The following is a 23270-nucleotide window of genomic DNA, read 5'->3' on the forward strand; positions in this document are numbered from 1 at the left end:
CCAAAACCTTACATGTAGATAGTCGGTGGCACAACATGTAATTTCGAAGCGCCTATACCCTCCTTTGAATCACAGGTGCGGACAGAGGCAGAGGGGTTATGTAAACAAACATGAGCCAAAGTGGCTAAAAATAGCGGTTACATTAATAGACTGTCAGAAGCTTGACAGGGACGTATGGCTGGCATGTGGAACGAAAACCAAGAGGTCAATTTGCTGGGGCTGTTCGGCCAGATTCAGGAGCTGTCTTCCGAAACAGATAAGCCCTGCTCCAACTCTGCTCCTTCCACCTTCTTATTCTTTCCCTCTCTCTCCTTGTCTATCTCTTTCTGGAAGACAACCAGGTGATCTGTGAAGCCATAGTGGTTTTTCAGCTGTTTCCTTGCAGGAGGAACTCAGTGCTGATCACTTACAGCTTCATGGCCAGAGGCTTAACACCAATAAAACCACAGCAACACAAGCAGTGTCACACACTCCTTGGTCAGTGGGTGAGCAGCGAGCGAACATGTCAGACACGACAAGCATTACGGAGTACAGTGGAACGCACCAGGCTTTTCACGACCACTGGGCCAAGACAGATGACGACATGTGCCTCCACAGTATGTCCTTCCACTTGCACGACGCCCTCCGCGAGGAGTTCTTCAGCAGCTACCTGCACTTGCTGGAGCAGATCCCCCTGGGTAAGCGCTGGAGATTGCCACTGCACTGTTCCCAGACCTGTTCACCTAACCTGTGGCATGAAGGGTAGCCACACTTCAGTTGAAGGTGTAATGAGATATTTTTTACAAGGTTTTATAGTGGCGATGTACGGCCTAATCTAATGCCTGTGCCAGATAAGCATCTCTTAGAAACACATCCTTAAAATGTATCATGTATCAATGTAACATAATTTCATATGTTAAATGTATAATTAAAGGGGCTCTGATTTGGGAACACTCTCTAAGAATGTTGGCTTGTGTGTTGCTGTGCGTGTTCCCCACCCCTTAATTAACCCCCTACATCTCTGTACTGAAATTCAATTCAATCTCTGTACTAAAATTCAATTAAAACATAAGGGTTATTGTTTCATAGTGTCAACCATTCAGGTGTGGATGTGGCAGAATTGGTTCATTTAATTAATGTATTGAGGGCACAGGTTTACCCAGTTAGAAATAAGAAGAGAGAACATGAACAGGTGTGGCAACCCCCACCCTACACCCTATCTTGGGTAAGTGCTGTTTATGTGTATGTTCATTGGTGTTTCTGTGTGTGTAAAGGTGTGAAGTGGTTTACAATGTTTCCCTAAATATGTTTGACAGAATGTATTGAATCCCATCAGAGGTTCTTTGAACCTATATTTAAACTCTCTAGTCAGAGTACAATGTCTTTCAGTCATCTCTGCCTTGTCTCCTCACACTCCCTATACTCTTTATTCACTGTTGTACTTAGAAAAGCAATGGTGACCAATGTCTGAACAAAATTAGCTTATATGTGACTACAGCATCAGAATAGCACACAGAATATCACCACTGGAAGTTGGAATTTGAATGGTTTTAACTTTGTCTATGTATGGACATTGATGAAATAAGGTGAGCTGTGGTATTTTAAGTGAGCAGGATATGTAGATGGTGTATGTTACTGGTGGTGGGTGTGGGGTTAAAGGTTATGTGGTCACTGGGTGTCTGCCTAAATTGGCGGTTGGTCCATAAATATTTATGATCTGATGTGACAAAGGTTCAGTGGGTGCACTTTGACCGATAAATATCCACTCGCATCTGCAGAGCTGTCACAGAAGAATCGTAGCAAAAATCACGTGTAAAACGACAGCCAATTGAGAGGCCCACTTGAGTTGTAACTGAGGTCTTGGAGCAAAATACTGAGACTTTTCAGCCATTAATATCCTTTACAGACTTGTCTACAAATGTATGTACAAATCTCAATACACTTGCATAGCTCATTACACATTTAGATATAAACTAAATTTGAACTATTATATTCCACGTTCTGATTTCCCAAGTCTGCAGGATTCAAAACAATGGCCGTGGTCCGCACACTAGCAACTAGTTGACTGTAATATCTCCTCAGAGTATCATTCAAAAGATGTTCACAACTTGCTTTGATCCAGTAAAACACCTGGGGCTATTGACTACCCTCATACTAGTGATAAGTGATAAATGATAAGTATTACCGAGAGGTGACTTAGAGGTCCTCTAGTCTAATAGCATGTTGCATGTGGCAGCCTTACAAAGCCTGCTGCAATCTCTACTTTTCCCTGCAGCACCTTGAGTGCTTTATCAAATCAAATCAAACTTTATGTATATGGCGCATTTCATACCAAGAGGTAACACAATGCGCTTCACATTCAGAAGGAAATGCGCTTCCAGAGATTCAGAATTCTAGGTCCAGAGTTTTTTCATATTCACAGCATCTTGGCTTTCTGGCAGGTACTTGAGCATTTGTCCCCTAGTTGGCAAGAGCAGCTTTTGAGACAGCTGGTGTACAAGGTGCCAAGCCTTACCTTGCCAATGATCATTCAGTTGCTGTCGCTACAACTGGTGTAGCAAACTACTAGGGTGTCGTCTTTGCGGTTCCAGAGCTTTCTCTGCACATTCTTGGATACCTACTGGTAACACCACCACCACATAGTCATCAGTGCCAATGTGCTACTCATTTGATTGCATTGTGGCCCTTGTCACAATGTGTCTGTCAAAATAACATGTTAATCTCTTCACATGTGGCTAGATATTTGACCTAATCCATACATGTAGCAGTGTGGGAGCACCAGTATGCGATGTTGAAGACCTTCCTTTGAGCCATAAATATGGACAGGTGGAGTATGTACAGTACACAATCATTTGTGGTTGTTGCTAACTATAGCCACTTCTTTAATGGTCTTTCAGTGACATGCCAGCACTGGTATTTTCTGCTGGTTGCATGTTGGTACGTATGGGCCAAAAGCAAAGAGGTCTGTGAGAGGTATGTGGAGCCAGATTCAGAAGGCATCTTTTTGAAACAGATAGGCTCCGCTCCCCACACCCCCTTGCTCTCTCCTCTCCCCTTCTATTTCTCAGGAGGCGTAAGTGATCCGTAAGGCGTAGCAGTCAGTGAAGGGATCTTAGTGCTGATCACTTACAGCCCCATTGGCAGAACCTTCAGTCGCAGCAAGTGTCTACCAGGGTCTCTGCAAAGGCTTTGGGCGCTTAATAGACATACACATACCAAAACTCTCGGACACTTTCCTAGTCCTCAGCAGACACACTCCAGGACCGGCGGGCCAGCTTTACGTGAACATGCCGAGCGTTGTGGACTTCAGCGGGACGCTCCAGCCCTCCCATGAGGAATGGGTCAAGTCAGTGTACGATGAATGCCGCACCAGCATGTCCTTCAAGTTCCACGACTCCATCATAAAGGAGTTCTTCGCCAGCTCCCAGTTCCTGTATGAACAGATGCCTCTGGGTAAGCTCAGGAGATCCCTGTGAAGGTCCTCTAACACCTGCTCTCAAAACCAGTACAGCACACTGAACAACAGATTGGAAATGGCTGACATGTTATGGGTTAATTTTTAGGGGTGCAAGTTGTTAGGGGTGTAAGTTAGTGTGTGTGTGTGTAAGATTATGGGACTGACAGTTTGTCCCAGAAGATTTTTGTTGTAGTTTGACTCTACTAGTTAGTTTTTGTTGTTGTTTGTTTTACAACTAAACATGACAGGTCTTTGTACATGCTCATGACCTCCTCAACGCATGGCTGTTGAGAATCTAAACATACATATGCATAGCACGTAGCACCTGACCCAAATAATCAGCTTCACTCTGCTGCCAGTCAGGACTGTAGGCAGGGAGCAGTACATGACACACACTGCCTCAAGTGTACTATGTTGCATCTCGGTTTGAGCATGTGTAATTACACGTCCATATTTCATTAAGGAGGGAACTCAGGGGATTAATGCAGACTTTATACAATTAAACACTGGCTACTGGCTATCTTTAATCGGAGCTGCTCTAATGTGGGGTTCACAAAGCTGGAGTCTCAACAAAACATTGCTGATTAGGCTGATTAGCATAGAGTTTAGTCTCCTGACACACAACACTGAAATGCTCTCTGTACAAATTATAATGGGCAGATTTTTGTTGCTTATGATGAAGAGGTCAGGTCATGTTTGGTGTCTTGAGATACAGGGTGACGCTGCTACTATCCTGCAACATAAATTACTTGGGCGTTGATGTCACTTGTCAGAATCCAGAATGATGAGTAGTAGTAGTATTTCAAACTCAAATATCTCGTAAACGGACCTCATAAACATACAGTGGATATAATAAAAAATAGCGATATAAAGATCTTGCTTGTATGTGTTTGTTTGTACAGCTGTTGAATCAGTCCATATTTGAAATTACTACAGCTCTCTCCAACATTCATATCTGGATTTGGGATTGGGAAAAATAAGTTTTAGTGTAAAAGATATTTGGTTTCTTGAAGACCAAAGCGTAGTGGCATTCTAGAGACTTCAGAAAGTGACAAGCTTGACCTCTTTCCAGTCTCTCTATTTAGATTTCTGCTCTTTTGACCTAGATCCTACAAACCAGCTGGAAGTGGGTCTTGTTAGCCTGAACCAAATTTAATTTGATATATTTTTAAAGCAGGATCATAGAGACAAGTGGTGAAATTAGATGAGCCCTGATAAGGCAGATGAGATACATTGGTGGCAAATTCAGGAGCGCTGTTAAAACTACACCCTTAAAACATTGCTTTGGACAGATTTAAAAGAAGCAATAACCAGCTCAACGGAGCATGACGTCTTAAAGGAGATACAGTTTAATGTTTGTTACGGCAAACAATTCGAACCAACATTTCAAATTGACTCCTCAAGCCTCACATTCTGAAGAAAATAGCTACCTTAAGGCTTGAGGAAACAGATGGCCAACCAAATGGCTGTAGATGTCTGTCATCGGTGAAGCCTCATATCGCTCTCATCTCCCTGATCAAATCCTGCCTCGCGCTGTTATTCTTAGCCCTCCTCAGAAGGCCTCTCCGTGAAGTCAAATGACCAACTTTGCGGACCATGAGGGTGTGACTTTTTGTATCAGATGTACAGCCACTCTGCCAACCCCCTGCTTACCCTTCGCTTTTTGAAGGTCTCTTACAGCAAGCTGACCCACTGACAACTCCTCCAACACGTTCGACTGTCTCAGAGCGTGTGCATGTGGTTTGCTGATATTGTCACATTAACTCTTTCCCCATTGGCTGTGAGCTAGGTATATGGTGTTGTGGCCCTGGTGTTTGAGTGTGTACAGCTCTCTCTGAAGAAGTTCCAGCTGGCAGGAGACTGTATGGAGTTCAGTGGTGAGGTTGCAATGGGGCAGGAGCACATACCATTAATCTGGGGACAGCCTGATTTTGGCCGGCAAGGGCCTATCACCTCCCTCACAGCATCAAACTACTGCCGGCCAAGAAGTGTTGATGCTTGTCTGTTTCAAAGGGTTGAGTTGGTTACGAACAGGACCAAAATTAAATGAACTTTATATGGTAATCCTCATGAAAATCCAGTAACGTGACCTCAAGCTTGTCATAGTGTTTGTCAATCCCCAAACAGGAACAACAACAACGAAATTATTTGTCAGTGTGGTCCTTGTAAGAGGAATGTGGAACTGGGGAGAAATAGATAGTGACCTGTGACCAGTCTCACTGAGCTGATTGCTGAATGAGGAGAGACATGAATGAAGGAGACAGACACACCACACACACACACACACACACACACTATCTCACTGAGGTACTTCTCTGATTTGGCAGATTATTTATAGACGTAAGGTAATTGAATTATCTGCTCACATCCACCAGATGGCCAGGAATAATCCAGCGCAACCAGCAGCACTGCAGCAGACTATATGTCAGCAGGAATGTGTGTGTGTGTGTGCGTGTGTGTGTATGTGTGTTGGTGTGTGTGTGTGTGTGTGTGTGTGTGTGTGTGTCTGTGTGTGTGTGTGTGTGCGTTTGTGTGTATGTGTGTCGGTGTGTGTGTGTGTGTGTGCATGTGTGTGTGTGCGTGTGTATGTGTGTCGGTGTGTGTGTGCCTTTATGTACAGTATGTCTATGCTTTGTAATTAATGTCACTCAGTGGCCAAGCGTTTTTGGAAGCTCTGGTTAAAACACTGAGCAAGAAGAAAAACAGGCCCACACTTGTACATTTTCACTGAGGCAACTCACTTTTTTTCATGCAATAACTCTCTGTACCCAGACAGACTTCAAATCAACTCCAAACAACACTTTGAACTATTGCATCTGATGATTGCAAGCAAACTCTTTTGACCTTATGTAAGACTTCTGATATGAAAAAGAAATATGAGCCTAATCACTGTGTTTATATCTTGTGTTGGTTTTATGATAACAGTGATCTTGTACTATGTTGACCTCTTTCATCGTCTCCATTTTGAGTAATATTATTGGTCTGAAGTTCCACTGGCCCAGAGTGTGTTTTCTCCGTGTAACTTTCATATTAATCACAGAGACGTTACAGGCTACTCGTGCATTCTTTCCCACACACACGCTCATGTGTGTATTTGTGTGTGTGTTTGTTCCCACACAGGGAAGCTGCACGCAGTGACCTGTGAGTATATCAACGGAGAAAAGCAGTTCTACCACAGGGCCCAGAAGTTCTACGAGGACGTCACCCCGTCAGAGGAGGGCATGATGGGAGATTTCGTGGAGCTCTCCGAGGTGGACCTGGAGGGTTCGCGCCAGTTCCTGAAGAAGTTTGTCGGGGTACGTCCAACAGGGCAGCTGGGCCGCTGGGACTCGGTTGGTGGACGGCGCCACGAGTTCGGCATGAGTAATGTCCCTGTCACGATTGAGGATGATGATGCTGTGTGTGACTCTGTACGTGTGTGTGTGTGAGAGTGTGTGTGTTTGTGTGTGAGTTTTCTCTCCGGAATGCAGCATGAGTAATATCACTGTCACCTCCATGAAGATGATGCTGTGGAGACACATCGCTGTGTTGTGCAGTGTGTGTTGCTCTTTTGCATGTCTGTTGATGGTGTGTTTGCTTATCTTCAGATGCACACTGAGTGTCTGTATGTGTCTTTTTGTCTGTGTGTTTGTGTCATAAGTGTGTGTGTGTGTGCGTGTGTGTGTGTGTGTGTGTGTGTGTGTGTGTGTGTGTGCATATCTGTCTCAGCTCTTATCTATGTGCACTGTGTGAGAAAGCTCTAATGTAGACATTAATAACTGCTTTTTTGCACTTGTGGTTAGATGCTAAACTGCATTTCGTTGTCTCAGTACTTGTACTCTGTGCAATGACAATAAAGTTGAATCTAATCTAATCTAATCTGAGCCTGGCTCCCTACGCAGGTTTTGCTTCCTCTGACAAAAAAATGAATCATTCCCTGTTGTATATGTCTGTTCCTATGTGTATGTTTGTAAGTCTCTCCTATGGCAGGCTATACAATAAATTATTTCAAGGCGTCTGCTAATGTTGTGTTTGCTTGTCTTTGTGTCTATGTGTCTATGTGTGTGTGTGTTTGTGTGTGTGTGTGTGTGTGTGTGTGTGTGTGTGTGTGTGTGTGTGTGTGTGTGTGTGTGTGTGTGTGTGTGTGTGTGTGTGTGTGTGTGTGTGTGTGTGTGTATGTTTGAAAAAGTGAGTGAATATTTATTCCTTCGACTCAAGGCGGATGGTTTACACAGTGTGTTGGTTCACTCATATCATAGAGAGCACCTAGCTAGAGATAAAGAGGTCAATGAGTGTGCCTGCATGTGTGTGCCTGTGTGGATTTGACTTCCATCAGAGTTGAAGCACATAGTATAGGGTACTTATTTATATCCATGTGTTTTTAACTCTCTGTATGAAGCCTTGCGTGTTTGCATATGTATGTGTCTACTCTGGACATGTATGCGCTCACATACTGTATGTATGCTTCTATATTGGTGTGTGTGTATGTGTGTGAGTGTGTGTGTGTGTGCATGCACATGTGTGTGTCAGTGTGTGACCATCAGGATAATTTACACCGGTATGTGTGTGTGAGCTCAGTAGGGCCGCTGCTATTCATAGTCCTGTGTGTGCATAGTGATCCCGCGCCCGTTGATCTCTCTGGATTTGGGAACGCTAGGAGAGAGAGGAAGACGGGAAGCTCAGAGACGGAAATGCTCTCAGGAGATTACCCCACTGCAAAGCCTGCTCTGTTAACAACCTACTGTGCCCTGTGTGTGCGTGCTAACACGTCTGGAAGTGTGTGTTCATGCAAACATGTATGTTTGTGTGTGTGTGTGTGTGTGTGTGTGTGTGTGTGTGTGTGTATGTGTGTGTGTGTGTGTGTATGTGTGTGTAGTGTGAGTGGTGTGTGTGTGTGTGTGTGTGTGGAGGGGGCTGGTGTGCGTTTGTGTGAGTGTGTGTGTGTGTATGTGTTTGCAGTGTGATACAGCTCTAAGTCCACATGGTATGGGAGAGAGGCGCCCTCTGTTCTCAATGTTCTTTCATGGCTCCAACAGAGGGGACATATTGTACACATTTGTCCCAAAAGGATAGAGTTACATCTTCTCTTCACTTGTCTCCTTCCCTTTACATGCATAAGATGTGACAAGACCCGACAGCTGAATTTCTGTGGAATTTACACCTGCCATAAATAGGTGTGCTTTGAGCACTCTAATGAAACCATGGTAACACTGTTTAAAATGGGAAGGGAATCTATATAGGATATTTGTTTTGGTCACATTACTTATTGCTTCATAAGTACGACAATTCGTTAGACGGACTTTAGAAGGCTTCAGAAGGTTTACGGTCAGGCTCTCTTTCAAGCAATTTAAACTGTGATGGACGTTGGCTGTGTTACTTGTGCACCTTTTGAGGACTCCAAAAAATGCTCCAATTACCTTCCCCTCGTCCTTGTTAATGCATAACAGAATCTGGGTGTAGCTGGTTGTATCTCCCATCAGTCTGGCATCAGGTAGAAACTCTCAGCTGACATGGATGTAACTCATCTTGTACTATGGTTCTGTTAAATTCTCAAAAGGCCACAAAGAGCAAGTGTTCCTGTAACTCGACTAGTGACGCAAGGTGCTAATAATACCAGGGGAATGGGGATGATTTCCAAGGAACACAGAGCTGATCAAATGTACACCACACACATGTGCTTTAAGTCACTTTAGATAAAAGTATCTGCCAAACAGATCACTTTAAAGAGCAGCTGAACATAGGCCTGCCTTTAGCACACAGCCTCCTATGACATCATCTCTGATTGACTTCTCAATAGAACAATTTGCAGCTAAGTGGGGGCTGGATTACCGGTATCTCACGGAAATGTCAGATGAACACGGCTAATGATTTGGAAATCCCTTTTAATCCCCCCACAGCTCGACTGGTGGCAGAGGATGGCAGAGCCAATGTCAAAGCCATAGGTTGAAACATGGGCCAGCAGTGTAACTCTGATAGAGTCGGCTAAATGTTAACGCTAACCACACTATTAATAATAACCATCTGGCCCTGTCCTCGGGGTCCTTGTAGGCTCAATTCATCCTTCACTGTCTACTCGCTCCCCGTAGATATTCCTTGAGTTTCCACAGGCAGCTGAAAGTCCCGACTGTGCCTGACACAAGAGCAACAAGCTTCTTGTACTGAAAGAGCAAAGGCTCGACAAGGCAAACACACATTTTTTTTCTTTCAACTGTTCAACATTTCTTCAAGTCTTTGTGGTCTGTCTACTCATAAAGGGTTACAGAAAAGGCATTTCATGTTAAATGAAAGGCACTGACCGCTACAAGATGGGTACAAGAGTCTATTTAACATATTTAGAGCAAGAGAAATGGATAAATTAATCATTGAACCGACCGACAGAAAAGGAAACGAAACTTCTTCAGGAAATAGATATGCATTCTAACAATGTGTCATCAAACTGAGAGATATAGTGTAGTAATTCTACACCACTCAAAACATAATTTAATACTAGAAGATATATAACAAACAAAATCAACAGTGTAGCAGGCATGTACTTCGAGGAACAGAAAACGAGGCATAAATATGCGAACAAGAGTAAAGGTTGTTTTCAAAATGGTACAAATGAGCGATACCAATTGATGGTATTTTCCCCCTAGGTACGCAAAAATCATGCAATCTGAAATACACCTGCTTTTCAAGTGTAGGCAGAAAAAGTTCACCTCAAAACAGACAAGGCTTTTCCCTGCAGTTTTCATACATACCACAGAGTACGTCTCTCCTTGCGCATCTCCTCCCATCATTTTGCCCCAAACTCCCCCTTTTCCCACACCCCTACCATGAATGTACCGGTAAATGCATGTCAGAGAAAACACAACTTCTCATTCTGCGCTCATGCGGCGGGCAGAATGCAGTTTTAGCCAAGTGTGGTCTGTTTGGACATACCATGCCATGATTTGAGGCACAAATTGCACCAAAATGACGCCTAAAACAAGCACTGACGTACATCTGCCCCTCAGTGACATCGTCGTATCAATCCAAATATCTCCTGAAAAGGGCAATTTATTTTGAAGTTATGTCCAATTGCTGCAGTATGCATACAACCTCTGAAGAAGGTAATGCTTTCAGCTAAAGTGAAAAGTGGCTTTTCAAGTGGGTTATAAAATGGCTGTGATATGATGAGATGTTTTTCTGCAGAGGAATGTCCTTGCACCCCCCCCCCCATCAATAACTCATACAATTCCCTCAGGCTATAGTGCACTCGAGAGGAAGGCTGTTTGTATCCTGCGCAGTGAGGACAGTGAATGAAGGAACAGATGATGTACCTGTGGGCTGGGTGTCATGGGAGCATTTTAGCAAGTCCTTAAACTCATTGGTGGTGACAAAGTGAAGTGAAGGTATGATAGGTATGATGGCTGACAGTGTGTGTGTCGCTGTGTGTGCTTTCAACAAGAAGCAGGCACTGGTTGAACTCTTTCATTTGTGTCTGTGTGTGTGTGTGTTTCTTCAGGGTCCCGGTAAGGCTAGCACAAAACGCGCTCTGGACTGTGGGTGTGGCATCGGCCGTGTGTCTAAGGGAGTTTTCTTCCCCATCTTCGAAACCATGGAGATGGCAGACATGACGGAGGAGTTCTTGCTGCACGCACATGAGGAGTACCTGGGCGATTACGCCGACCGGGTGGAGTCTTACTACTGCTACAACCTCAAGGACCTCATACTCCCCCCCATAAGATACGACGTCGTCTGGATACAGTGGGTCGCCTGTGAGTTCACCTGAGTGTGTTTCCCTCTCTCACTCTGTGTTTCTCTCTGTGTGTTTTTTGAAGAGTATATATCAGACAAGTGTATTGTATTAATTTGAATGTGCTTGAAGTGAATCTATGAGGAAATATTTCAGAATGTCTCTGTGTGTGTGTGTGTGTGTGTGTGTGTGTGTGTGTGTGTGTGTGTGTGTGTGTGTACAGTATGCCTGTGAGTGACTGTGTGTGTATATGATTATGCTTTCTGCCCATCTACAAGTCTTAATTTAGTCCAGGGATGTTTATACTTGCAAATGGTTCTATATTGGTGACTGCAGGTTTGAAGCTCTTTTGTAGCAGTGCAGAATTACAGCCCCCTATAGTGTGTGTGTAAGTGTGAACCCAGAGAAAGCATGTGATCTCTTCAACACTCCACATGGGGTAAAAAATTATAGCAGATGGACCAAGAGTGCGGTGGTGTGTGTCTCTCTCTCTCTCTCTCTCTCTCTCTCTGTGTGTGTGAGGTAGAGATAGAAATGAGAGATGGATGAGAGACAAAGTGCGTGAGAGAGATAGTGTGTGTGTTTGTGTGTGTGTGTGTGTGTGTCTGTGTGTGTGTGTGTGTGTGTGTGTGTGTGTGTGTGTGTGTGTGTGTGTGTGTGTGTGTGTGTGAGAGAGAGAGAGAGAGAGAGAGAGAGAGAGAGAGAGAGGATGGTGTGTATTCATTTCTTCAGGGAAAATTCTATCTAGACATAACTCTTAGATTGATTTCAACATGTGTCTTCTTCCTGACTAGATGACATATAATCTTCGATTCTTGCACCCACTGACCCCTCCCTTCCTGGTCAAATATCAAAAGTAGTGGTCTTAATGTTCAAGATCATTTATGTCCCCAAACAGTCCATAAACACCTTTTAAGCCAGACTTTGCAGATTGTAGTTGTTGATGCTATGGCATGTTTTGCAATGGGAGTCAGGATACAGCGGCACCAAAGCGAAAATGCTTGGAATCAACACGTAGAGAAAATTATTTTGTATATCCAGTTATACATTCAAGTGTGTAGGAATATATAGGGATATTTTTCACAGCAGCCACACATTACACACCATTAGTAGAACTAGATATTTTTCCAATGTATCTACAAAGTCTCCTAAATGTATTCAGGTCTCTTCTCCTTCCCCTTCATGATTCCGGTAGGTCACCTGACTGATAAAGACCTGATGGAGTTTCTAAAACGTTGCCAGACCAGCCTGCGGCCCAACGGTGTGATCATCATCAAGGACAACATGGCGCGGCAGGGCTGCAAGCTGGACCCGACGGACAGCAGCCTCCAGCGCCACCTGGACGTCATGAAGTTCATCATAGGGAAGGCCGGCCTGAAGGTTCTGGACGTGCAGAAGCAGGAGGGCTTCCCTGAGGTCATGGTGCCCATTTGGATGATCGCCATGCGATGACGCACCCCAGAAGGGACAATCTTAACCAGAGACATTTTTTCATGATTTTTTTTATTCACAGGGATGTATATCTGAAATTAAGTCCATCTTCGGTCAAGGGGTGTTGGGGGGGGGGGGGGGGTGTATCTTCATGACAGACTGATGGAACACAGAGACAAAAAGCTTTGACCATGGGTCAAATAGTGGCATGGTAGTCATGGCTCTCATCCTCCCTCACCTTATTCATGGGCTCTCTGTGAGGTTTCATCATCAAGTCTCACAATAATCTGATTGAGGTCAGCATAACTGCTATAAAGGAGATGATAGCTTCCCCATACACCCTATGTGCACTTTGTGCTGATCCGTGAGGTCAGTGAGCAGAAACACAAGGGTTTGATAGTAGTAGTATTTGAACATATGTTAGCATTCAACATCTGTTAGCTTCAGCCCTGTTCAACATTGCTGACTAGTCCTGACTAGGTTGTGATTGAAATTAGGTAAATAACCTTATCAATGTAAATAACCTTCTAATTGCGTATCTGAATATTAAGTATGCTTTTTTTTTTACTTTGAATGTAAGAGGTGAAGTGATTGTTTGATTGATGTTGATTTAGTTGTAGATAAAATGTGTGCTTTTTGCTGTGCGTTGCACCACTTTAGAAAATTGTGACAGTACTACCGCTGAAAACTCTCTTGTGCACTCAGTAACATCTGCATCAGTGTTTGTTCATGTTGATTAAATGTCTGAAACATGTGATGTGATGGTGTTCTCTCACGAGTCATACATGAGGTGCTTTGTTCAGATCTGGGTAGAGTCTTCTTGTGGGTCCTGCATGACTTGTGTTACTGGTAAGATGGGTTCTGGGAGACTGATGACGACCCGGCCACATCAGAACCTTTCCGATCAGCGCCACTTTGGGGCCACTTTCCTCCCCATGATGCTGGTTGTTCCAGATCAAAGGCTCCATCCTCCAGAGATAGAAAATGATAATTGTAGCTCATCATCTTTCTGGTTTCCGTCCTAAATACTTCCATTGTAGCAGTGTACTCTTGACCTGCATCTGATCTCCATTCTGAAGACCCCCCCAAAAGAACACCCACCCACACATACCCATACAAACTGACAAGACTATGCACATACACAGTCTCACACAAACAGTCTCATTCACTCATACATATACACATATACATATACACATATACACCCACACATACACCCAGGCCATATGTACCTTGCACATGTGTTTAAACTACCATAAACTATATACTGAATATACTGTATATACACCTACGCACACATATACTCACTCACCAAAACCGACTACAAAACCACACACACACAGACACACACACACACACACACAGAATCCATTATTGAGCTATTCCCATGCAGTTACAGTAATGTCCTGAGGCATTTTATTTGGTTCCATTTTTTGCCTGCCAAACAGAGTCCCCCCTCCCCAAAAAAAATCCTGCAATGTTTAGGTTAATGATTTTCAGATGGGCGTGGGGAGTGAGCGGCTGGGGAGTGTGATTGTTCTCGAGTTTGACAGAATGTTTCTTTCTCTCCTCTCTGGCGGCGCTCCAGCTCTGTCAGATCCCCTCTGCGTTAGAGGCGTCACCCAGTCTGCGCAGCCCCCCCACCCCAAACCCTCAAACGAGACATCGGTGGCCGCGTGTTTTACAAACTGCGGGTAGAGGGCACAGTGGATAGGAAGGCTCTGGGCTCAGCCTGAACGTGTGTTGATGTGAGCCGATGTCCGGTCCAGTGCAGAGGAATACGCGTGTTAGCGCAGGATATGAGAACTGCTCAAATGTATACATGGAAAAATGGTTTCTTAAATGACACTGAAATTAGAGACGGCATTTCACATGTTTTTCACATAGTGGGTGGGGTAGGGGGACATGGTGGTCAAACACAATGCACTGAAGCTGATACATATGAAATTGTCAAAACCATAAAGATATTGAGTAGTACAACTTAGTCACATGTAAAAGCACTTTTGATTTGGGGCCCCAGTTGTCTTGCCCAGAGGATGCCTATTAGACTTCTGAACACAACCACATTGAGTCATGATTTGCATGAAGTTTTTATTTCGTATTAGGAAATAGGTAGGAATAATTTCTGTTCTTGTGAAGGAACCTGACCTTTGGTAAAGTTAATCCATTTTCAAAGTGGGAGACCAAGACAGACTTTGACATGCATCAGCTTTCTTTCCTGCAGGTACTTGCGAGGTCTGTGCTACTTGATTGTATGCAGACCAGAGGACCGTAGACACATGAACATGTTAATCTTTCAGAACGTAACACTAGATATAGGATATTCTGTCCAAATGCCTTAGGCCTGTCTGCGCACATGGAGAGTTATAAATATTGTAATAACTGTGTAACAACACCCACCTGACAGAGTTAGTGAAGTGCAAGTAGGAGTGTAAGTACAAACACATATGCCTTTGTATGACTCTGTGTGTGTTTGAGTGTGTGTGTGTGTGTGTGTGTGTGTGCATGTGTCGGAAAATCTATGTGCTCTGGTATCTGTTTATCTGTTATCTGTTTAAGTATTTGCATGTGAAAGTGTGATGACATGTGCAAAGTGATTCAAATTCCCACATGAACACACCTACACACCCCACCTCAGTCTCCAAAAAATTCCTGCAACACTAAAATAACCCCTGAAGTAATTCTACATTCCGACCCCAAGACTCCTGTGCAAATAGCACCTGATCACTCATTCACCTTTTCAGAACGTGTTAGCGTGGGCTAGCATTGCCATCAGTCCCAATATAAGTCATAGACTTGCCTGTAGCGCTAGCGCCTATAAGCTGTGCTAACATTAATGAGCTCAGTCACACAAGCACTGTACTGGGCACTGGTCCAGACACTCAGACCTTCACACTTGGGACTGGCCGACACGCACACGTATAAGAAGCTTTTAGTGTACACACACACACACACACACATACTCTCTCTCTCACACACACACACATACACACACAAACACACACACACACAGGCATGTACATATGTGGCAAAAGATGGTGCAATGCATGCCTAAATGAGAGCAGACAGAACAATGTGGGTTATTTAAAGGGGCAACGCTGAATAGCAGAGATATGGGCAGAGCTTGATGGTTTATTTTCCTGATTATTAAGGAAAGGTACTTGGAAGGCAGGGCCTGATGGATGCTGACAGTGCGTGTGTGTGAGTGTGAGTGTATGAGAGAGAAACTAACATATCGTGCAATGTGGTGCCTTGTGCTTTTTTCAGCTTGGTTTTTGGTTTTTAGACTGCATTTCTGATCAAGAGAAACACACACACACACATATGGGGCGCCGTTTGTAAAATGTTGCACGTTCGAAAATCCTGCTCAGTTTTGCTACATTTAGCATTTTCATATGGAACAAAAAGCACAACAATATTCGAATGTCACTTTTTCAAGCATTTAGAGAGAAATTCATGTAAATTCATGCGATAACTTTTCCAAGGATATTTTTTGGCAGTAACACAAAGTTGTTAAATAATATAAATATTTCACCTAAATGTTAATGTTAAATGTAAATGTTAAATATAATTGTAAATGTTAAATGTAAATGTTAAATACAAACGTAAATGTTCGATGTTATATATAAATGTTAAATATAAGTGTTAAATGTAAATGTTAAATGTAAATACAAATATCAAATGCTAAATGTTAAATGTTAAATGTAAATGTAAATGTTAAATGTAAATGTAAATGTTCAGTCTACATGTCAGACTTGACGACAGAACATTAGAATATTTACGGTAATTCATAGCTTTCAGTAACACTACCAGGGATACCTTGCGGGCAAAATGTGTCGACCAACAGTGGACATCGTCGGGCAGTGCAACCTACTCAATTACGATCGCCATCAAACACAGATCATACCACAATAGCCAGACAGAGATATCTAGCTCCAGTTTGGAGATATTTACATATATCTAATAGAAAATCCGTCCCCCTACACACCTCAAAAACTGAAAGCCTACCAAAAGCACAGATAGTAATTTAATTTTCAGAAGGGGATGGGTTAATAACGATGTCGTCTGGAAGGTGAAAACTAATAAACATCTTCATTATCAGAGCAAAGATGATTGCCATTTAATAGCTAGCTACCAGCTAGCGAGCTACATGCTGTTAGCTAGCAACCTTTAGCCTACCCAACACTGTTCTTTATCATTTTACACAATTTCCTGGTTAACACAAGTACAACCACCTGGTCTGGCGAATGGCAACTGAAATTATCTTCCCAAGTATTTTCTACTGGCATTGTAGTATTACCAGTTGGATGACAAAATACAGTAGCCTAGCCTAGTTGCTTAGGTACTTGTCGCAATCTCAGAGCAGAAACCGGGTAGTCCAATTTTAATCGTGTTGATGCTTTGTTTCTTGACTTTATTTCTTGATCTATTCCCGTTTTAGGTAGTTATTCTGATGAATGAGGCGACCAAAACAGGGTTAATGCTTTTATTGCAAGCTCCAAAAAGAAGGCTAGTTTACTGCCCGCCTGAGAAAGTTGACCCAGAAGACGTCTACAATCAGCTGGAAACAGCCGGGCTTGTCTCCTCGCCGATTTGAACAGCCAACCGAGCAACAACTGTCTGGCATTTTACTACCTATGTCAGACAATTTTAAAGCGGATATATTAAATAATCTTGAATGAAAGATGGTCAGTTCCAGTATAAATTCCAGTGGTAGACAGCTGTGGAGTGTATTTTCTTGCCCGCAAGCTGGTAATTCTGACGTGACGTGAAAACTATGAAAGCCAATTACCGTAAATATTGTAAGGTTCAGTCTTCAAATCTGACATGTAGACTGAACATTTAACATTTACATTTACATTTAACATTTACATTTAACATTTACATTTAACATTTATATATAACATTGAACATTTACGTTTATATTTAACATTTACATTTAACATTTACATTTATATTTAACATTTACATTTAGATGAAACATTTATATTATTCAACAACTTTGTGTTACTGCCAAAAAATATCCTTGGAAAAGTTATCGCATGAATTTACATGAATTTCTCTCTAAATGCTTGAAAAAGTGACATTCGAATATTGTCGTGCTTTTTGTTCCATATGAAAATGCTAAATGTAGCAAAACTGAGCAGGATTTTCGAACGTGCAACATTTTACAAACGGCGCCCCATACACACACACATACACAGACAGACAGACAGAGAGAGAGAGAGAGAGAGAGAGAGTGAGAGAGAGAGAGAGAGAGAGAGAAAGAGAGAGAGAGAGAGAGAGAGAGACAAACACACATATTCATACACAAACCCACATAGAGTCTTTGTGCTGTTGAGAGCAGGAAACCTCACTCCTCTGAGCCAGCATCTTTTAACTTTGGGAAAAGCACACAAGGTTTATCTTTCCTTTGAAGAATAAGAGACAGAAAGCTGTGGACAGAGAAATAAATAATTAGGGCCAAAAGCTACGCAGGGAGAGAATGTTGGCGGCATATCGTTAGGCCGCAATATGACAGGATATAAAGTCAAAGATGTGGCAATGACAGATTTGGAAAAAGTTCATGGCTGGTTTATCATAAGAGAGTTTTGAAATGTAACAATAAAGCTGGGAAATGTGACTGCTGATGTAGAGGTCGATTGTGAGAATTCTGTTTGTTATAGTCCATGTCATGTTTGCGCACATTATGGTTCTGCATGCATTGGTTGTGCATGTACTAGTTCTGCATGTATGGTTCCTGAGGTTCCCCAAGGTTCTCCTTAGCACGCGTGAAGCTGACTGTATGCACATGCACACGTCTGCACCCTAATAGCAGAGTTTGCCAATCAACACAGAGGCTTCAGTTACCAGGCCTTTTTATAGGCCCTGCCTATATCTGATGCTTCCTCAAGCCACGCTACCCGCTGCCGTATCAGGTGCTGCTGACGCGGCTTTGCCTGACTCAGACATCCACGGGACGGGAGACACAGGAATCTGCCCTTGTGCCTTATCTCACCAACATCAAGGGGGTTCTTTTTTCCATTCCGAGTATATTCAAATAAAGGAAAGGGAAGCAAGGTCAGGGATCAACAGAAGAGAGCGGCCAGCGTGAGCCCTCAGAAGAGAGAGCGTGTGTGTGTGTGTGTGTGTGTGTGTGTGTGTGTGTGTGTGAGCCCTCAGAAGAGAGAGAGAGAGTGTGTGTGTGTGTGTGTGTGTGTGTGTGTGTGTGTGTGTGTGTGTGTGTGTGTGTGCGTGTGTGTGTGTGTGTGAGCCCTCAGAAGAGAGAGTGTGTGATGTGGTGGATGCCCACAGTCAGACTCATGAAGACGGATGGATTTCTCTGGTGCAGGATGGTGACCTCCTGAGACGCCAGGGGTGTGGACGAGGACATTTTAGTCAGCCAACCCAAAGAAGGAGAGAATGTGTGTGTGTGTGTGTGTGTGTGTGTGTGTGTGTGTGTGTGTGTGTGTGTGTGTGTGTGTGTGTGTGTGTGTGTGTGTGTGTGTGTGTGTGTGTGTGTGTGTGTGTGTGTGAGAGAGAGAGTTTCTTTAATCTTCTTAGAGGGGTAGAAGAGTGATGGTAGAATTTGAAAGAGTGTTCTGGGCACTGTTGAGGTTGAGTCTGAGGTTGAGTCTGACAAGAGTGAGAATTGGTTTCTCTGGGGCAAGGTCATCTGTGACCAAATGGTTCTGGGGTTGAGACACATACAACGTGAGGTGTGGGAGGTGAAGTTTGTGTGTGTAAGTGTAAGTGTATGTGTTTGTGTATGTGTATGTGTATGTGTGTGCATGTAAGTGTAAGTGTAAATACTGTAAACCAGTACCTGCTCAACACAGCCTGGGGTAATTAGTGAGCTGAGTAAGCATCAAAATCCTGCTGCTGCAGCAGCCATGTGTGGGAGTACTTGAGTCTCTGTGTGTGTGCGTATGTATGTGAATGTGTATGTGTGTGTGAGTGTCTGCTTGGATGTGTTTGTGGTCATGATTACATACATGTGTATACATTCTTGTGTGTGTGTATGTTTGTGTGTTGGTGAGTGTGTATATCTTTCTTTGTGTGTATATGTGTGTGTATTCTCACATACATATGTGTACCCACAGCAGGAGCTGGGTTATAGTGGCAACAGAGGGGGGATAATTACACACAACAGTACATGCTTTAATTCCCCCTAATTCAGGATAACAAACACCTCGTTTGATTACATCGTGTTGAATTTAACTACATAACCCCCCACCTCAGCCCCCCATTTACGTATTCCCAGTGTTCGCTTCCCCACACTTTTGTTGTCTTGTGCAAACATGTGGAACCACGTTGTAGGCGGCCTTGTTTTCCTTCAGTGCCCTTGGAAGCGTGACTCCCGGGGCTGATGTGTCCCATAAGGCTTGAGCTCAGCTGTAATGAGGCCACATGGCTCCCACATGCAGCCCTGCCCAACCAGGGGAGGCATCTCTCCACAGCACACTATTACATCCCCTTATGCCAGCTTTAGTTATCGTCAAAGACATGGAGGCTGAGGAGGATAGACAGAGGATAGAGTTTGTGCTTTTAATGATGCGGATCGTTTTATCCTTCCAGCCAACCCTGTGAGCTCTTCCAGTGAAGTTAGCGATCAAAGCTCATCCATCAAAATTACGGGCTGAATGTCTACGGTCACCTTAATTGTATGTTAAGCACAATAGGAAGAAGGTGATGTGACTCGGCACCAAACAAAGATTTAACGATTCACTAAAATATGATTTAAGATCGTTGTTAAGCATCAGAAATTTAGAGGGGGTCACTCCAGATCTTTGCCTTTGAGTCTACTAGCTAATGATCTGGGCTTCCACTTCAGGCACTTACTGGCAAAGAAAACTCACCCCCCAAACTTATGCTGTACACAGGTTTCAAAGCCCAGAACTCTCTCAATAAATATAACAACTAAACCTGGAGATTAAAAAATCCGAGCTCTTCTTGTAAAACTAAAGACTTAACATTAGACTTCTTCCAGTTGGCCTATAGATTTAAAGCACGACTGAAGCCCTTCTCATTGACTGAAAGCCTGAAGCTCACACCATCTAAATTATCTCACTACATCTCCAGATTGAGTCATGAGCTATTCCATTCCATCCAATATATCGACTCTAGATCCAAGCTCCTCCACCGAAGCTACAGACCGAATGCTCTGCCGCTGAAGTGTCAGCTGAAGCTATGAGCTGTTCCATTAACCCCAACAGACGGCCGGTGCCTAGTCCACCACCGCAGCTCCAGAAAGAGGCTTTCAGCTGTGCTGTTAGGAGGCAGCAGCAGCAGCAACAGCAGAGCGCAATGCAAAGCTGCTCGCTGCCTGGTGGAAGGCGTTTCCTGTCTCTTGATGTCCTGGCTGCCGCGCTGTTTTTCTCGGCTAGGGCTTTGGCCTTCAGAATGAGCTGTGGTCTCATGCCAGCACTTTATTATTCCATTTTTCTTAGGGGTGTGGAGAGAGAGAGAGAGAGGGAGCAGGGGAGTGGAGGGAGTACTGAAAAAAAATGCCTGGGAGAGAAGGGAGAGAGACAGAGAGGGGGAAAAAACACAGGGGGATCAGCCGAGCAATTTTGCGGCGCGAGAGGGTGTCTGGTTGGAAAGTGGTTGACAGCCAAGCGCTTTCTCAGCTCCATGAAATGCTCTCTTCTCCTCCTCTTTTCTCCACCCCTCCACTCCTCCTCCTCTTCGCTCCCTCCTTCCAACCTACCGGCTACATTGTCAATAGAGTAACATATATTTTAAGCAGTGACTTTTTTTGGTATCTTGCCGTAGTTTGCGTTTTCCATGCTCAAAAACAGGATGCAACTGTTTTTTTTTTAAAGAGCACACTAAAGCATTTTATGGTAGCGAGGAACATTGTTCAGGTATTCCCGCGCTTGTGTACAGCGGTAACATTAAAAAGCACCTCAGCCATAAACCTGTGCGGGAGCTCTGAGTGGACTCAGATGTGGAACGTCTCAGCCATCCGCGCTCAACCTGGAGAGAACAAGGAGGGGGGAAACATGTAGCGTGTAGCCCTGTTAGCTTTGGACCTCGTCCATCATAAACAGTTATTAGGTAATGCCAGTAAAAGCATGAGTCTCATTAGAGATCAGCTGCTAATGGAGCTTGTGCTGGACTCGTCCAGAACTAACTCTGACTATCTGACCACACTCATGACTGCACGGCCTCCATACTGCCTCTTGGGTCTCATGTTACTGAAGCAGGAGAGACGAGGGCACACAGTGGTGGCCTTTAAGGGGACAGGAGTCTAACTCCCATGTAATTGGTCACACATGAGATTTGATCCAGCTGCTGACATTACTTTACTTTCATTTCAAAAGGCTGGCTGCCGGGGCCTCGTCTGTGTTGCAGGCGTGGGTCCTGGGGATCTTGAACCGTAATGGAACCCAATTGTACCCAGTGCCCAGAGAGTCGGCGGAGTCTGTGGCATTCCAAGCCGTTTAGCAGCAATTTAATGAACAAAGCCGTGAAATATGACTTTAATAATGGTGACAAATAGTGCACGGCTTTGGAAAAAGGCGGAGTGTCTCTGACGGGTGAAGAAAATGACACACAAGGGCAAGCAAACGTTTTAGGGGAAGAGAGAGAGAGACAGAAAGAAAAAGAAATGGAGAGAGAGATAAAAAAAAAGACGTTTAATGAAATGTGAAAATACTTGTGGCGCGTCAGTGGCGGGCACGAGCGACCCCAGTTCCATAAACTCATGATTAAATCACGGTCCCCGTGGTTTTGTAGTCATTTAATAAAGACCTTTCGGTGCCTGGCAGTCGTGGCGTTGGATCGCCATGGAAATGGGCAGAAATTGAGGCGTGTGATGCCACCAGGCGCGCCTGAACTCGTCAGGGTGAGGGCAATGCGTCTTACCGCACACTCCTTTAACCATCACTCATCCCACGTCTCTCTCGCTCGCATTCACTGCGGTTTTCACGTCTGTTAAGACTTCAGAGGGGAGAGGCTGTTTAACTTGTTTAACGGTTTTTCAAAACGCGGCCCTGTTTAAAGGTCGTTTTTCTAGGGTCTTGCACAGAGATATATTTAGAACTTGTGAAAAAGAGTAGAAATATATCACCATGCAAAATTGCACTGACAGCCGTACGAAGCCGTGATATTTTCCATGCTTCTGTGCTTAAACAAGAACCGACGGGAAAGATTTGTCGAAATTATTACAGATTTATTGACACAATGGGAATTGGTGGACCTCTGTCCTAAATGAGAAATGTTCATTTCCCTCTCCCATTCCACTTCACATACTGATCGATGTCCATCACAAGAGCAGTGTGTAAGGGGGGGGGTTAACATGGGTTTCAATAATGGAAACGTTTTAAACAAAGCAGAATGATAAATTGTAGATCTATGTATTTTGATATGCCTTGCCTTGTGTTTCACTGGACAAGGGTAAGTAGGTTGTACAAAGTCACCTCATAAAACAGCTGTCATTTACCCACTTTTTTTTTTTAATGAAAAGAAAAGCATGAAATCATACTTTGATTCTCTATATTTAAAAAAAAAAAATCATGGAAAAACTCAAACATGTCATGCCCCAATGTCTCTCATATGGTACGTCTTAATGCCAGCTGGTGTTATTGCAGGTGTCATTGGAAACAAACCAGTACCAGTACATAAAGATTTGTTCACATGCACCCACTCACACCCACACACACCACAGCACTCTTACTACACACAGACACACACCACAGCACTCTTACTGCCACCGGTAGAGAG

At 43.7% G+C, this 23270-nt stretch overlaps 1 protein-coding gene across 2 annotated transcripts; it reads left to right on the forward strand.

Moving 5' to 3' along the window:
* Window positions 1-502: 502 nt before the first annotated feature.
* ntmt2 (N-terminal Xaa-Pro-Lys N-methyltransferase) lies at window positions 503-12676 on the forward strand. 2 transcript variants are annotated; one of them, XM_042708854.1, is made up of 4 exons: window positions 503-677; window positions 6557-6732; window positions 10902-11154; window positions 12328-12676. In XM_042708854.1, exons 1-4 carry the CDS (start codon window positions 503-505, stop codon window positions 12582-12584), a joined length of 861 nt encoding a protein of 286 aa, XP_042564788.1. In that variant the 3' UTR covers window positions 12585-12676. The 2 variants fall into 2 exon arrangements, with proteins under 2 accessions (XP_042564788.1, XP_012695096.2); XM_012839642.2 differs by lacking the exon at window positions 503-677 and adding an exon at window positions 3082-3432.
* The last annotated feature ends 10594 nt before the right edge of the window (window positions 12677-23270 follow it).

Source organism: Clupea harengus, chromosome 10 (assembly GCF_900700415.2).
Source record: "Clupea harengus chromosome 10, Ch_v2.0.2, whole genome shotgun sequence".
In the NCBI taxonomy this organism is placed as follows: Eukaryota; Metazoa; Chordata; class Actinopteri; order Clupeiformes; family Clupeidae; genus Clupea; species Clupea harengus.

Excerpts from the sequence above, each read along its gene's own strand:
- ntmt2 (XM_042708854.1), top strand. The coding sequence starts at position 503 with ATGTCAGACACGACAAGCATTACGGAGTACAGTGGAACGCACCAGGCT. Across the intron at positions 678-6,556 it reads GCTGGAGCAGATCCCCCTGG|GGAAGCTGCACGCAGTGACC; the intron begins GTAAGCGCTGGA and ends GTTCCCACACAG. Across the intron at positions 6,733-10,901 it reads TCCTGAAGAAGTTTGTCGGG|GGTCCCGGTAAGGCTAGCAC; the intron begins GTACGTCCAACA and ends GTGTTTCTTCAG.